General features: G+C 45.4%; 1 protein-coding gene across 4 annotated transcripts in view; it reads right to left on the bottom strand.

The window, feature by feature from the left end:
- Nucleotides 1–562, bottom strand: part of Tbc1d8 (TBC1 domain family member 8) — a 111,426-nt gene extending 110,864 nt beyond the window's left edge. The window contains exon 1 of one of the 4 annotated variants that reach the window (XM_006980422.4): nt 209–562. In XM_006980422.4, coding sequence (XP_006980484.1) covers nt 209–335 — 127 coding nt within the window. In that variant the 5' untranslated portion in view covers nt 336–562. The remainder of the gene's footprint in view (nt 1–208) is intronic. The other 3 variants (XM_076557425.1, XM_006980421.4, XM_015998925.3) reach the window with 3 other exon arrangements.
- Nucleotides 563–17,635: the final 17,073 nt, after the last annotated feature.

The raw sequence follows: 17,635 nt of genomic DNA, 5'->3' as shown, positions 1-17,635 counted from the left end.
CAGGTGCACCTGCCTCTCCCGGCCCGTGGGTCCCTGAGCTCCTCCAAGCCCGACCAGAGCTCGCGTGAGACACGCAGGAGAAAAAGGAAAACAAGCCATAAGGCAGGGCCGTCCTGGCCTCGGCGGCTGCCACCGAAACCCCACCTGCGACGCGGCCAGGCAGCAGGGACCGAAGCCGGGCCGAGCCTCCGAGCGCGCGTCCCCTTACCCGTGAGGCGGCCGCCCCCCTCGCCGTGCCCGCGGCGCCGCTGCAAGACGAAGTAGCAGCTGCTCTTCTGGGTCACCCAGAGCTTCAGCGCGTTCTTGAGCAGCACCTCCTCGGGCTTGAGCCACATCGCGGCGAACCTGCCGCGCCCGCGGGCCCCGGTTCACATCGCCCCAGCCGCCGGCCGCACCGGGCCGAGCCCGCTTGGAAAAAGGCGGCGGGAGGATAGCGCGCGAGGACCGCAGCCCGAGCGCCGGCCGAGTCCCGGAGCGCGGAGACCACAGCTCGCCAGGATCACCCCGCGCTGCCCGCCGTGGCCCCGCCCCGACTAAGCCCCGCCCCGCCAGCCTCAACCCCGCCCACCTCCCTGAAGTCACGCCCTCCACCCGCCCCCGAGGCTCCCGTGGCGCCTCCCTGGTTTCCTAGTCCCAGCCGCTCCCGGGCAGGGTTCCGGAGTGGCGGGAGGAAATCGTAACCATCGCCAGGTCCCCTCCCTCCCGTCAGGGACGCGCCGAGTCTCGAATCCCCTCCTTCCTGGGAGGAAGCAAAGCAATAGCGCGAGTTGTCTCCTGCACTCCTGGTTCTAAGAGGTGCATGAAGGAACGAGGGGGAGAAAAGGCATCTTCTTATCCAAGCTGCAGGTTGTCCAACCCAAAGTCTTAATTAACCTTGGGGAGTACAAGGCACTCCAGTAAACTCGAGTGTGTTTGAGCTTCAAATAACCATAAGCTAACACTAAAATTTGGAAACCATTATATTTTGGATTCTTTAAATACTGTGTTCTTTTTTTTTTTAATTGACACATAATAACTACATACAGAGTACTGCATATTTTAGTACCTATATACAGGATATGAGGATAGGATCAGAGACATTGCTTTCCGTTAATTCAAACATTTTACCATTTCTTCTTTATTACATTTCATTTATTTGGAGGGTAGTGGTTCAAGAGAGCCAGTTTGGTAGGTAGAAGTCAGAAGACGACTTTCAGGAGACAGTTCTTTGCTTCCATTATATGGATCCTGGGGATTGAACTCAGGGTATCAGGCTTGACAGCAGAGGTCGTCTTGACAGCCCCCATTTATTGTTTCTCTTACAGCACATTATTCGTGCTCTTGTAAGGCTCCAACTGAGCTATGGACGAAGTAGAGATGTAGGAACCTGAACAAGCCGCAGACCATACTGAACACTGACAGTGATCCTCCAGAGGCATAGAAGGTAGAAAGCAACACTATGAGAGTCACCTTGGGGGTCCTCGCCCCAGAAATAAAGCCCTTGTGTCTATTCTGAGAAAACTAAAACACTAGGACACGTGGAGCAGGTAATAGTAATGCGAAGCCACCAGGCATGCAGACACGGGGTCTTTTTTGTTTGGTTTTTTCGAGACAGGGTTTCTCTGTGTAGCTTTGCGCCTTTCTTGGATCTCACTCTGTAGACCAGGCTAGCCTCGAACTCACATAGATCCACCTGGCTCTGCCTCCCAAGTGCTGGGATTAAAGGTGTGTGCCACCACCGCCCGGCTGCAGACATGGGGTTTTAAATAAATATTTCTTCTTGTAGAAATAGGTTTTGTAAAATGGTGGGAGTGACCTTGGTGGGTTAGAGCCGAGGGGCACGAGGGAAAATCACTCACACCACGCCACAGACAGAGACAGCGCTCAACAATAGGTAGCTGTCCTTGAAAGGGCTGAGGAGGAGGAGGGATCCAAGTGCTCTCCACAGGGAGGCAGTTAGATCCGATATCCTAGCCAAAGAGAGGGAAAAGGTTCTCTCAGTCCCTGGCTTTTGACAAAGGGACAAAATGTGGTTGTTAACTAGGACAGGACTGAAAAGTAGACGCTGAGGAACCTGTCCAGGGGCAGATCAGAAACTGATCAGATCCCTCAGACCGGAGCCCTGTAGAAAGCAAAGCTAGTGTATGTTGGGGTGGGGGCGGCGAGGAGCAGTTGGGGGGCGGGGGTTGAAAAAGCAAGGTTTAGGGTAATATTGTATGAAGATGTCACCATGAAACCCATTTCTCTGCCCTCCAACCAAAAAATTAATACAGAGAGGAAGAAGGAAAGAGAGGGAGAGAGAAAGGAAAGCAAGCAAGCTGGTAGGCTGGCCAGCCCCAGAGAACCATCTTCTGAATACAACAGGAAGTCTGCAAGCCATAATCACAGGCGTGGAGCCACACCAAAGTCAAAAGAGTCAGGGATGGGTGGCAAGAAAACATTCCTTCGAGAAACATTCACGGGCATGCTCCGCTCTCAGAAGCACAGCAGGCAGGAATCGTAGAAACGAGCTGGATATTAGCCCACTGTTGTGTGACAAAGCTTTTCCTGGGGAGATGCAACACACACCTCTAGGCACCCCAGACAGGGGTCCCACGACAGACCAAAGTACATATACCACGGAAGTCCAACTTGGTTAACCAATGAGTTATTTACAGGAATATATGTGAGGGTCTACTTGCAGGACTAGAAATGACTCAAAGACAGCTACATCACCAAAGCCTACCCCAGCATAAGTGACAGCTCACAAAGCTGGGAACCTGGAGCACACTGCACAGCCCACAGGCAGCTCAGCAGGTTGCAGAGGGTCCTTCCCTGGTGCCTCAGTTGGTCTAATCTCTTCCAGGCAGCCCAGCTGGTTCCTGCTTCTTCCAGACACCTGGTCTGGTCTTAGCATCTTCTTTGCAGCTTAGCTCTACTGTGTAGGAGGGAGACTCTTGGCTTTTATTGCTACTCCGGCAGGGAGGGGCCTAGTGACTCAGTTTCAGGGACTTCCTGAAGCCATTTGTTTACTTTCCTGTTTAAGGAACTTCCCTGCAGGACAGAATGTTTCGATCTTGGCGGAAACGGTTAGACGACACCTGCCCTAAAGATTGGCAGAAGGAAAAACAGACACAGAAGAGTGATGTGGACTGAGGACACCGGACATGCACAGATCCCACGTTCAGGTCCTGGGGGACCAGGCTGAGAAAGCTCTAGAGAACAGCTTTTGCTAGTCTTGAGCTTAAAAGATTATAGATGGGCTTGCCACAAAGTCAAGCCTAAAGTCTCCTGATACCCCAGGCTCCAGAACGGTGAGACAAATAAACTTCTGTTCTTTATAAATTATTCCGGCTGAGGTATTCTGTTATAGCAGCAAAACCAGACAAGATATGATACACACACCCAATGACCATCAGCTGTTCCTCTTGAAAGTAAAACCTCCTGACCCATCTACAGTCACTTACGTTGTAATTATTAAACGCTTCCCTGTCAAATGTTAAATAGAAGTAAGAGAAGCAGGGGCTGGAGCAAGACTATTGTTCTTTTTATTTTTAATTTTTTATTTAATTTTATTTATTTATTTGTTTGTTTGCTTGCTTATTTATTTATTTATTTATTTATTTATTTTGGTTTTTCGAGACAGGGTTTCTCTGTGTAGCTTTGCGCTTTCCTGGAACTCGCTTTGGAGATGAGGCTGGCCTCATTCTTGAAGTTTGGGTCCCGGCACTCACAGAGCTTGGGGGGGGCGGGGTTCTAACACCCTCTTCTGGCTTCTGCAGGCACTGCACTCACATGAGCAAACCCAGCCAGCACCCCCCTCTGGCCTCTGAAGGTACTGCATTCACATCAACAAACCCACACACAGACACATACATTAACACATCATTTAAGATATTTTTTTAAAGATTTATTTATTTATTATGTATACAGTGTTCTGCCTGCACATATGCCTATAGGTCAGAAGAGGGCACCAGATCTCATTACGGATGGTTGTGAGCCACCATGTGGTTGCTGGGATTGAACTCAGGACCTCTGGAAGAACAGCCAGTGCTCTTAACCTCTGAGCCATCTCTCCAGCCCCCTTTAAAATATTTTTTAATCTTCAAAAACAAAACTGAGAGGCCCACAGAGAAGCCACTCCGACTTACCTCTCTCCTGTCTCTAGGACTCCTTCGTCTGTCTCTCACCGTCTGTGCCAGAAAGAATCCAATAGAAGGCAGGAACACTCAGGGTGCAGTCTATGGAGCTCAGCCTTCCAGGCACAGAACAAGGAAAGGGGAGCCTCAAGGACTGATGGGGAATACATAGATAGCACAGGCGCACACAGCATCCTTCTGTCACTCACATCTAGATGCTAATCACCATCATGTTATCATAGGTTAGACTGTATCCCACAGAATTCCTGGGTTGTAGTTCTACCCCTCCAGGAGCTCAGATTGTGACTTCACTTAGAATCAGTGCAGATCTCATTAGTTAAGGTGGGGTTATTAAGGTGGGTCTTACTCCACTGGGGGTGGCTCTTATAAAAAGGGGGAGGGGTTGTTCAGACACACAGAGAATACTGTGTGCTGCTTAGAGTAATGTTGTCACAGTTTAAGTAAACCCCAGGATTTCAGAGAGAGCCTGAAGCATCCTCAGAAGGAACTGACCCCAGCGACACTTGATTCTGGGATTCCAACACACAGAAACAGGAGATAATAAATCTCCACTTAAACAGTCTAGTTTGTTGTGATACTTTGTTATCCCCATCCCAGCAAAAAGACTGGTTGCTTCCCTGATCCTGACTACGTCTGTGCAGCATCAAGTTACTTCCAACCACTCTGAGATGGATTTCAGTTCTGGACAGGACCCTGGCTGATACGAGGAGTGACCTCAGGAAACACAGTTTATTGACAAGGAATTCTGACTGAGTTACTCCTATAACTGTGCACAGGGGACGAAAGTATACCAGTAACCCATGCAGTTCACTGGCAGCTGGATTACCCAAAGTGACCCTGGTGGTGGTGTGAGGCGCTGATAGAGAACAAGGCTTGGGGGCTCTTGCTGCTGTTAAAATGTGGTTGCTGTGGCAACGGTGATAATTACAAAGCTTGGACAATGAGATGGCTGTTTGTGACTGCCCCGAAGAAAGAAAGAAAGAAAGAAAGAAAGAAAGAAAGAAAGAAAGAAAGAAAGAAAGAAAGAAAGAAAGAAAGAGAGAGAGAAAGAGAGAAAGAGAGAGAAAGAGAAAGAAAGGAGAAAGAGAGGGAAAGGAAAGGAAAGAAAGGAGCTTGAAATATTAAATTCCCATCTCAAGGTACAGATGGGATGTAATTCGAGAAGCCCTTGTCTATGTGGCCACAGGACAGACCAGGTTCTTCTGATCCTAAATATAATTGTACAGGTTACCAAACTGGGACAAAGGTTAAGCATTTAACCTCAGCAAGCTCCCTTCTAAAGATGAGGACACCGATTGGGAAGATGTGAGTCAACAGATGCATTTTGGAAACATTTAGACGGATACAGACAAAGCTAATTCCTCATATTCAAACCTCCCAACCCACTGCAGGGGGAAATCAGCCTCCACTTACAGGGAAACCTGAGATCCACTGCAGCCTTTGATTAAAACCTACCCTTCTGCACACCATCAACTCCAGCATCACAATAGAGTCTCCCAGTGAGGAGAACACAAGGTCAGGTGGGGGAAGGAGAATAGAAATACATTATACACCTCGGAGTTGGAAAATCTTGCCCATATATATTGGGAAGAAGTTGAAGGTCGTGTGTGGGTCATATTCTAGAGTGTTAGACCAAGAAGGATGAAATATAAAATTGGAGTCAGCAATATTTATAAATATTCACATACTTGGGATTATTATGTGATATATGATGTATCAGAATAATAAAAGGGTTTGGGAAAATGTTATGGTGCTTACAAATATGCATGCATATGCCAAACGTTCTTTAAAAGTGAGGACTGGTGCTGGGCAGTGGTGGTGCACACCTTTAATCCCAGCACTCAGAAGGCAGAGGCAGGTGGGTCTCTGTGAATTAGAGGCCAGCCTGGGCTACAAAGCGAGTTCCAGGACAGCCAGGGTTGATACATAGAGAAACTCTGTCTCAAAAAAAAAAGTGAGGGCTGCAACATTAGGAAGACGAGGACTCAGTCAGTCAACTGTTTGCTGTTTAAGCAGGAGGACTGAGCTTGATTCCCCAGAACCAAAATAAGAAAAGCCAGGGGCACATGCCTAGAACCACAGCCCTGGGGAGATGGTGATGGGAAGGGCCAGCCAGTCTAGCCAACTCAGCAAGCTCCAAGTTCTGCCAGAGACCCCGTCTCAAAACAGTAAGGTAAGGGGACTGGAAAGATAAATAAGTAAATCAACCTTTAAAATAATCAGAACTGAGGCTGAACTCTATTGGCCGTCTGGGAGCAATCAACACAAACAGATCTCCCCACAACAAAGCCTAGCCCAATTCCAGAGCCCCAGGTCCCAATGAGACATGCTGTCTCGATAAATTAGACTGAGGGGCTAGAGAGATGGCTCAGGGGTGAAGAGCACTTGCTGTTTTTACAAAGGGCCCCAAATTCAGTCTCCAGCACCCACCCAGGTGACTCACAACCTCCTGTACCTCCAGCTCCAGGGAGATCCCGGCCTCCTCAGGCACTGGCACTCATGTGCACCTATGTACACACAGACCTACACACATACACATAATTTAAAAAAAAAATGTTTAGGGGAAATAAACAAATTTGACAGCCCCTGAGGAATGAAATCTAAGTTTGACCTCTGACTTCTGCATGGACATATGCATGGACACAGGAACACACAGGTGTACCTGCACACCCATGAACACTCACATGCACAGGAACATACGCAAAAGCAAATAAATAAACAAATGAAAGAGAAAATGAAATGAGAGAACTAAGGAAAAAGAACTTTCCCACACAGTATAGACAGCCCACTGAACTTATTCCTGGACCCCAAGAAAATATGCTCCTCTCTTAAAATGAGACACTTGGCCAAGCCCATGAAGGAAAGACACAGGCCTGAGCTAGGACATATCCGCCCTCCATCCCAAGGTCACCCAACCCTAGTGACATCTCACAGTGGCCACCTCCTCAGCACTGACTGGCAGTCTGAGAAAGGTCTTGCAAACAAAAGACATGGATGCTTAAAGAGCTCTGAGAAGCATTCAGAAAAGAAATGAGTAAGAAAATAAAATATTCTGGGAATGTTAGACCAAGCTCCCCCCCCCCCAAAAAAATAAGACATTTCTAGTCTCCATTCACAATTAAAAGATGTGTGTGTGTGTGTGTGTGCGTGTGTGTGTGTGTGTGTGTGTGTGTGTGTGTGTGTGAGAGAGAGAGAGAGAGAGAGAGAGAGAGAGAGTTTGTGTGACCTGTATAGAGGCCAGAGATCAATGTTAGGTGTCTTCCCCAACTGTTATTTGTTTGTTTTGTTTATGTAATAAAAAGGTCTCTCTGTGTAGCCCTGGTCAGGGACTTGGCTATGTAGACTAGAGATCCACCTGCCTCTGCCTCCCCAGGGCTTGGATGCAAGGCATGGGACAACTTACTCCACCTTGCGTTTTGTAACAAAGTCTCTCACAGAACCCAGAGTTTGCCTACTGGCTGACTGGCCAGCAGGCTCCAGGGATCCATCTGCCTCCGTTCTTCCCCTGAGCTAGGATTTGAGATGGGTGCCACCAAACCTGACTTTTTTTTTTTTTTTTTTTTTTTTTTTTTTTTGGTTTTTTCGAGATAGGGTTTCTCTGTGTAGCTTTGCGCCTTTCCTGGGACTCACTTGGTAGCCCAGGCTGGCCTCGGACTCACAGAGATCTGCCTGGCTCTGCCTCCCGAGTGCTGGGATTAAAGGCGTGCGCCGCCGCCGCCGCCGCCGCCGCCGCCGCCGCCGCCGCCGCCGCCGCCACCACCACCACCACCACCACCACCCGGCTCAAACCTGACTTTTTCATGTATGCCAGGGATCAAATTCAGGTCCTCATGTCTATGCCCATCACCAACTCAACCATCTCTCCAGACCCCATCATTAACATTCCTTAATCCTTTCCAGACCTGCCCCCTTGGGTTATCTGCAAACTTCTGCTTGTTGCTACTTAGTTACTAAATCTGGTTTGTGGAGTGTGACACTAAATTTTTAGCTTTACAGTATTGGATAATTTTCGATACACTGAAACCATTGACTTCCTCTAGAAAACTACTTTCAGGTTCTCTTCCAGGAGTTGACTTTTGTTCGCGTTTCTCCTTTCATTACCTCTCAAATCATGACTATGTGTTTCATTTCGCTGCTTTGTTAGAGTCCCAGGTAGCCTAAGCTAGCCTCAACTCAGTATGTAGCTGAGGATGACCCTGAACTTCTGATTCTCATGCCTCCACCTCCAGAGAGTGAAGATTATATGTGCATGCCATCAGACTCAGTTATTGCAATTCGGGAGACTGGACCCAGAGCTTTGTGTGTAGTAGGAAAGCATTCTAATTCTACCATATGAGCTACATCCCCAGCCCTCAGCTTCCCATTCTGACATAAATGCTGTGAAGGACAAGGCCACTGAGTGACCCAGGGTACAGGTTCTGTTCCCATTCTGGCAGCCAGTGTGTAGTGTGACAAGTACTGAAACCCCACCCCATCTCTACCCCCTGTTCACAGGCATGCCTTCTATTGGTGTGTTCAAAGTCAGTCAGAGAACAAGAAAGCGGATACATTTCAAGGGAACATTCGGATCAAGAAATATTCCCTGAGGGCTGGGATGTAGCTCAGTTGGTTGAGCCCCTGCCTAGCATGCACAGAGCCTTGGGTTCGATCCCCAGCATCATAAACTGGATGTGTTGGCACAATCCCAGCACTCAGGACATGGAGGCAAGAACCAAGAGTTCCAGGCTATCCAGAGTTGGAGGCCAGCCTGGGATACATGTTCACCATGTAAAAGAAATACTGAATGTTTAACAGGTTGGCATTGTGAGAAATTACTTCCATCAAAGGATAAATCCTGTTTCTTGGCCCTGCATTTTACAGGAATGCTACCCAAAGACAAAGGAGGCGCACGATGTAAATTACCAGGATGTATTTTCAATAGGCATGTGTGATGGCTGATCTCGGTTGACAACTGGACTACATCTGTAATCAGCTAAAATGCAAACAGCTGGGCACATCTCTGAGGGCTTTTTCTTGATTGGCTCATTTGAGGTAGAAAGACCCACCTTACATAAGACCAAACCTTCAGGTGCAGCCAATATAGAAAAAATGGAAGAAGGAAGCTTTTTGGGTTTTGCCTATTTGTCCTCACTCTCATTGTAAGTCCATCTGTCCTGCTGTTGAAGCAGTCCTTCGCTGGTATTGGAGCCTGCTTCCTTGGGATTCTAATGAGGACCAGCTGAGACATCCAGCCTCATCAGCTGTCTGGACTGAACAACTTCCTGATTCTTATACTTTCAGTTGGGAAACAGCCATGGTTGGATTAGCCAGACCACAGCCTGTAAGCCACTCTAATAAATCCTCGTGTGTGTGTGTGTGTGTGTGTGTGTGTGTGTGTGTGTGTATACATGTACATACATGTGCATATACATGATCTTCATTCTAGTAGTTCTGTTCCTCTCGAGAACTCTGACCAATATGGTAGCTCCTTGATTTCTCATAATAAAGTTGATTCAAAAAGGAAAGTGAGCCCCAGTTTATAGGTGAGAAAAGTCAGACCCCCACTGAAGTTATTCCACATCACACAGGTAGAACTTAACTCCGAGGCTTTGCTGGGTACAAAATCAGCACCTTTTTGCTGGCAGGCACTCGACGAGGGGTTCAGTATTCCCCACACAGAATGGTGCCATGGCTTTCTCCCTTAGCGTAACTCCCAATAAAGATAAAAAAATCTGCCACTACCACCATCCCCATTGTAAGAAATATCAAATACAAATTTTTCCTATCAAATACCATAAAACTTGGGTTTAGGACCATGAATTCAAATATTTACACACACACACACACACACACACACACACACATTCCTATCTTGTAATTCTTTTTCTTTTTTTTTTTTTTTTTTTTGGTTTTTCGAGACAGGGTTTCTCTGTGTTGTTTTGGTGCCTGTCCTAGATCTTGCTCTGTAACCAGGCTGGCCTTGAACTCACAGAGATCCGCCTGGCTCTGCCTCCCCAGTGCTGGGATTAAAGGCGTGCGCCACCACTGCCCAGCTCATCTTGTAATTCTTCTCTGCAAATGTCTTAATTCCCACAACTCTGTAAAAAATTTGTTTCTGCAAAGGTCCACTGCTGTATTCAAGGAATTTGATGTCCTAGAGTTGTGATCCTCTTTCCTGGTCCTTCATGTCCCATGCACCAATTCTTTGCAGACCAGCCAGTTAAAGTGAGCTCGGACTCCAGCCAATAGGGAAAAAGCACAGTCACCACCTGAGTGAGAATGAAAACCAAATGTGATTCTCGTCTCAGTGTGTTCACTCTTCCAAACACATCCTTCTAACTCCACCAAGAGTAAAACTGGCCTTGTTCAGACACTCCCATTGGAATGGTGGTCTCTTTCATTGGAACCCGAGACTTATTTCTAACACCTATTATCAGCCTGGCCTTCAGAGAGAGCAGATCTGGATCCAAACATCTGCTTCCTCTAGTGTGTAACCACAGGCAAGTCCTTTAACCTCAGACAACTTCAGTTTCTTCACCCAGAGTTTCTCACTGCAGCCTCACATGGCTGACATGAGGTGGCCTAGGTCACTCACTAACTACAGGCTTGTCCTATGTGCATCTCCTAAACAGAGCTGTTGTGATCACCTCCTGGTTATTATGGCATGCCCTGGCATGTCATGGCATGTCTCACCTCTACCTGTCATTCTGCAGTTGATTTCCAATCATGAGAGCCAAAGGAATCGCCCTAGCGTTCTTCCAAGCACAGGCAGAGGTCAGCATCCAGGAAAAGAGGTTGGTAGGACATGAACAATGACACATCTACTCTGAGCCACCATGGAAAACAGATCTTAGTCAATGTCCATCCCTTAACCATGCTTGGAGGGTGTACATACATAATCATGGGTGGAGTTATCTGGTTATCAAGGATGAAGACTAAAATCATGTAGCACACAAATATAGTCCCACAAGGAATGCTAGATAAATTTGGCTTCTGTGTCTGTAGACTAGTAAAGCCCGTCACTGAAAAGGACCTCATCTGGTACAGGGGAGGAAGGTCCCCGCCATCCTCTTTTGCAGGGACAGTGCTCTGATGCCTCTGTAATGTAGGGGAGCTTCTCTGCGCTCTGCTTGCCTTTCCCTGTCTCGGCACTCACATTAGAAATGTCAGCAGGTTACATGCACCCAACAAAAGTGCAGCTGGCACCCCCTTCCCAGCTGTGCAGCTCCGCTGTGAGAAACAAGGTACCAGAAGAAAGCCAAAGAAGGGAGAGAGAGAGCGCACGCACACACGCACGCACACACACACACACACACACACACACACACACACGCATGTATAGTTCTTTGCATCCCCATACTTACAAAACAAAACAAAACTGGGCTGTAGTGAAATCTGCAATCCAGGCACTTGGAGGTTGAGGCAGGGGCCAGCCTGGGCTCCACAGTGAGACCCTGTCTCTGAAATTGAACACAACAACTGATTCCCGACACGTGGGAGAGGAAACCACAGTGAGATGAGCAAGTGAGCCACGTCAACTGCCAAATGGTCTCCCCATTTTAAAACTAGTTGGTTTCATTTCTTTATAAAATGAAAGGGAGATCCCTCCCATCCACACAATAGCCCTAAGAACAAAGCCTTGAAATGGTCTCTAATAGGCCATTGATCTACAGCAGATACAAATCTGCATTCTGCTTCTTTGGAGAGTTAAGTTGGTAGTAGTGCTGGGTACTGAACCCAGGCCTTTGGGAATGACAAGTCAAACACTCATCCACGGAACCACACCCCCTTGACCCGGCATTCTAGTTCAATCTTATGCTTCTTAAACAGCATGATGACAAATTTCTGTTTCTTTTTATTTTTAATGTTTTAAGTTTAACAAACAAGGTGTTAGATATCATCTGGCTTTGTTTGTTTTGAGATAGGCTATCACAGTGTAGCCTTGGCTAGTCAGAAACTCACTAGGTAGTCCAGGCTGGCCTTAAACTCATAGCTATCCTCCTGCTTCAGCCTTCCAAGTGCTGGGATTAAAGATGTGCACCACTTGCCGGGCGGTGGTGGCACACGCCTTTAATCCCAGCACTCGGGAGGCAGAGGCAGGCGGATCTCTGTGAGTTCGAGGCCAGCCTGGTTTCCAAAGCGAGTTCCAGGAAAGGCGCAAAGCTACACAGAGAAACCCTGTCTCGAAAAACCAAAAAAAAAAAAAAAAAAAAAAAAAGATGTGCACCACCATGTCCAGCTGTCTCATTTTGATATTTTAGACAAAGTACGTTTTAGTACATTCTTCTTCCTCATCTTTGCCTCCTCCTTGATTCCTATCCCCACTTATAACTTCCTCTCAGTTTCTATTTCGCTTCCATGTCATGGGTTCTTTTTGTTCCCCACCCCACCCCACCCCATTCATCAGCAACTATTTTTACCCTCTAGGTCTCCTTTCTAGTTTTTTAGGCTTTCCCCATTTATACACTCATATAGAGGTATACACACATACATCCCAGCCAGAATCTATATATATGACAAAAGCATGCAGGTTCTGTGTTTCTGAGCCTGGTGACTTCACTTAATATTATGCTTTCCAGTTCCATACATTTTCCTGCAAGTTTCATGATTTCATGTTTTATTTATAGCTATCTACCACCTTTTCCTTATTGATATTTTACAGATATTGTTGATGTCTAGACTGGCTCCATTTCCTCACTATCATGAATAGAGAAGCAATAGGTAAAAAACTATTTCTGTGGTAGGACGATGGGATCCTTTAGATGACAGCCTCTTAGCCCAGGCTGATCTTGAACTCACTATGTGGCCAAGAATGACCCTGAACTCTGCCTCTGCCTCTCAAGTGCTGGATTCTGGTACCCTAACTGGTTCTACAAAGAGAACAATTCTTTTTTTTTCCTCCACTTTTATTTATTTATTTATTTATTTATTTATTTATTTATTTATTTATTTATTTTTATATTATCAGCTTGATACAGTATAAATTCTTATCCTGATAGTGAAATGTTTGATTGAGGCTTGCCCAGTAATTGAGTAAAACCAAAACTTATTATAAACCACAGTCATCCTAGGGTCCCACCTGCTATATAGTCTCCCTGGTTCTGTGGGTTACAGTCTGATTGTTCTTTGCTTTATATCTATAATCCACTTATAAGTGAGTACATACCATGTTTGTCCTTCTGGGTCTGGGTTACCTCACTCAGGATGATATTTTCTAGTTCCATCCATTTGCCTGCAAATTTCATGCTGTCATTGTTTTTCTCTGCTGAGTAGTACTCCATTGTGTATATATACCACATTTTTCTTAATCCATTTTTCTGTTGACAGGGATCTAGGTTGTTTCCAGGTTCTGGCTATTACAAATAGTGCTGCTATGAACATAGTTGAGCATGTATCTTTGTGGTATAATTGAGCATTCCTTGGGTATATGCCCAAGAGTGGTATGGCTGGGTCTTGAGGTAGATCTATTCTCAATTTTCTGAGAAACCGCCATACTGATTTCCATAGTGGTTGTACAAGTTTGCATTCCCACCAACAGTGGAGGAGTGTTCCCTTTGCTCCGCATCCTCCCCAACATAGACTGTCATTAGTGTTTTTGGTCTTAGCCATTCTGACAGGTGTAAGGTGGTATCTCAGAGTCATTTTGATTTGCATTTCTCTGATGCTGAGCATTTTTTTTAAATGTCTTTCGGCCATTTGTGATTCTTCTTTTGAGAATTTTCTGTTTAGCTCTTTAGCCCATTTTTTAATTGGATTGTTCAGTATTTTGATGTCTGGTTTCTTGAGTTCTTTATATACTTTGGAGATCAGTCCTCTGTCAGATGTGGGATTGATGAAGGTCTTTTCCCATTCTGTAGGCTGTCTTTTTGTCTTATTGACCGTGTCTTTTGCTCTACAAAAGCTTCTCAGTTTCAAGAGGTCCCACTTATTAATTGTTGTGCTCAATGTCTGTGCTGCTGGTGTTATATTTAGGAAGTGATCTCCTGTGCCAATGCATTCAAGAGTACTTCCTACTTTCTCTTCTATTAAGTTTAGTGTAACTGGATTTATGATGAGGTCTTTGATCCACTTAGACTTGAGTTTTGTGCATGGTGACAGATATGGATCTATTTGTAATCTTTTACATATTGACATCCAGTTATGCCAGCACCATTTGTTGAAGATACTTTCTTTTTTCCATTGTATAGTTTTGGCTCCTTTGTCAAAAACCAGGTGTTCATATGTGCATGGATTAATGTCAGGGTCTTCAATTCCATTCCATTGGTCCGTATGTCAGTTTTTATACCAGTACCAAGCTGTTTTTATTACTATAGCTCTATAGTAGAGATTGATGTTAGGGATGGTGATGCCTCCAGAGGTTGCTTTATTATACAGGATTCTTTTAGCTATCCTGGGTCTTTTGTTTTTCCATATGAAGTTGTGTATTTTTCTTTCCAAGTCTGTGAAGAATTGTGTTGGGATTTTGATGGGGATTGCATTGTATCTGTAGATTGCTTTTGGTAAGATTGCCATTTTTACTATGTTAATCCTACCCATCCATGAGCATGGGAGATCCTTCCATTTTCTGATATCTTCTTCAATTTCTTTCTTTAGAGATTTAAAGTTCTTATCAAAAAGGTCCTTCACTTGTTTAGTTAGTGTTATCCCAAGGTATTTTATATTATTTGTGGCTATTGTAAAGGGTGATGTTTCTCTGATTTCTTTCTCAGCCCTTTTATCATTTGTGTATAGGAGGGCTACTGATTTTTTTGAGTTGATCTTGTATCCTGCCATTTTACTGAAGGAGTTTATCAGCTGTAGGAGTTCCCTGGTAGAATTTTTGGGGTCACTTATGTATACTATCATATCATCTGCAAATAGTAAAAGTTTGACTTCTTCCAAAGAGAACAATTCTAATCAATTAAGAAGATCTTCAAAAGGCTCAGCATTTAAACACCTTGCCATGCAAGGGTAAGAACTAATTTCAAGTCCTCTAAAAACCATAGAAATGCCAGGTGTGTGTGGCAACTTGTCTGTAATTCCATCCTCAGAAGGTGGAGACAGGATTCCCAGAGCAAGCTAGCTAGCCAGACTAGCCATATTGGCAGTGAGCATTGGTTTGATTGCAAGACCTTCCTCATTGAATAAAGCAGTGGAGCAATCAAGAATAATTCTCATGACCTTCACATGAACATACATCCACATGCATGCACACTTCCACACATGTGTCACACACACATGCAAATGTACATATACATGAGAATGGACAAACAAAAAGAAAAACATCTCCAGCCCAGTATTATATAGTTGCACATGTCTAAAGGCTAGCCCTCCAGAGGCTGAGGCAGGAACATTGTCATGAGTTTGAGACCAGGCAGGGCTATATAATGAAACCTATTTCCAAAAACAAAACAAAAATGATTTTCACAGGACTAGGGATAGAATTCTGTGGTTGATCCTTTACCTAGCCTAGCACCATGCCAAACTTTCTTAAATTAAAAAAAAAAAGTCAAGCCAGGCATGGTGGTGCACACTTTTAACCCGGACTCATGGGAAGCAGAAGCAGGTGGATCTCTGAGTTCAAGGCTAGCCTGGTCTACAGAATGGGTTCCAGGACAGCCAGGAATACAGAGAAGCCCTGCCAAGAAAGAAAGAGGGGGGAGGGAGGGAGAGAGAGGCAGGAAGGAAGGAAGGAAGGAAGGAAGGAAGGAAGGAAGGAAGGAAGGAAGGAAGGAAAGAAGGGAGGAAGGAAGGAAAGAAGGGAGGAAGGAAGGAAGGAAGGAAGGAAGGAAGGAAGGAAGGAAGGAAGAAAAGAAGGAAGAAAGGAAGGAAGGAAGGAAGAAAAGAAGGAAGGAAGGAAGGAAGGAAGGAAGGAAGGAAGGAAGGAAGGAAGGAAGGAAGGAAGAAATGTCTGTGGTTCTAGGGCTTTTGTCTATGCTATCACGTGACATGTGGGGCCATTTTGATTTCTTCTTCTTTGAAAGGCAAGAATTGCAGCACTGTCCTGCTGTAAATCACCCTGGAGCCTAGGCTGGCCTCAAACTTACAGCAGTCTTTCTGTTTCAGACTCTGAAGCACTGAGATCTTCACAGGCATCAGTAATCATGCCTAGCATCCATTCGATTTTGACACCCAACACTAGGCATGGAACCCAGGGCCTGCTGTGCTTAGCTGGATGAGGATTCCATCCTCAGCCTTGGATGTCAATTTAAATTAGCTATGTCTACACAATGACACTTCAGTAAACACAGACAGTGTGTATGGGAGTGGTCCCTGAAGGTTATAAAAGAATCAAAAAATCCCTCTTGCCTGTGATACACATCAAGTGTTGGCATAATGCATTAGTCATATGAGTGGTGCTGCCAGCATAAATAAACCTGCCATCAGCCTATGAAAGTGTCACCTGTGTGTGATGCATGGTACATGTACATAGTGGTAATCAGCAATGTCTACTGGTTTACTATTGCTATACTATACAGCTTAGTAAGTGCTCCTCCTACATGTATGAAAAGGTTGCTATACAAACTACTACATTTGTTATGTTTTGTGTACACCATATCTCCTGAATCTCTTGATCCATTAGGGCAGTGGTTCTCAACCTTCCTAATGCTGAAACCCTTTAGTACAGTTCCTCCAACCATAAAATTATTTTCATTGCTACTTCATAACTGCAATTTTGCTGCTGTTAGAAATGGTAATGTAAATATCGTGATCCGCAGATTGAGGACCACTGGTTTAGGGATTGCATTAAGAGACCTGGTTGTCCCTTCTAGGCATCTGTCTTTTCTCCCCTTTCAGAATGCCACTGAAATGACTGCGAATGGGATTCAGAGGCTGATATATGGACGAGGAGAGCAGAAACAGCAGCCTAGCTAGCAATTGCTTGGAAATTGAATTGTGATAGAAACCAGTCTAAAATACGAAAAGCAGAAAACGAAAGCGATTCAGAAGGATCCTGGTCACACAAAGCTGAGCCATCTCCACGGCCAGCTCTGAATGTCTTCAGTTTCCTCTCCGGCTTGGGTAGAAGCAAAAATGGAAACAAGAATCATTGGCTGAAGCTTTAGGGAACATGTGAAGGGGCTTTCCACACACACACACACACACACACACACACACACACACACACACACGGTCAGGAAAGTAGAGAAAAATGCCTAGTTGGTGAAAAATGACTAAAACATATGGACATTTGAAGCGTCTCTGAAAAAGATAACCCAGTTCTTTGGCCCCACCATCAGCACCACCATGAGCACAGAAGCCACTCGGATCTACTGCATAGTGGTTCGTTCTAACTTATGAATGGACCACCGTGTATTTCAACACACTTGGAAAATGCCAAGAGAGACAGGGGACTCGAACAAACAACACTATAAAAAATAAATTCAGACACAACACATGGAGCAGATGACAGCTTTTTAAAAAATCTATAATGAAATCCGGGGGTGGTGGCACACAACCATCGTTCCCGGTACTCAGGGACTGAGGCAGGAGGATCTCTTGAGCCCAGGAGGATAAGACCAGCCTGGCAACTTAAGTAGACTCCATCTCAAGAAAAC

The sequence above is a fragment of the Peromyscus maniculatus genome, chromosome 21, assembly GCF_049852395.1.
Source record: "Peromyscus maniculatus bairdii isolate BWxNUB_F1_BW_parent chromosome 21, HU_Pman_BW_mat_3.1, whole genome shotgun sequence".
NCBI lineage: Eukaryota > Metazoa > Chordata > Mammalia > Rodentia > Cricetidae > Peromyscus > Peromyscus maniculatus.
The sequence above is the reverse complement of the archived record's forward strand: the minus strand, read 5'-3'. Positions and strand labels throughout refer to the sequence as shown.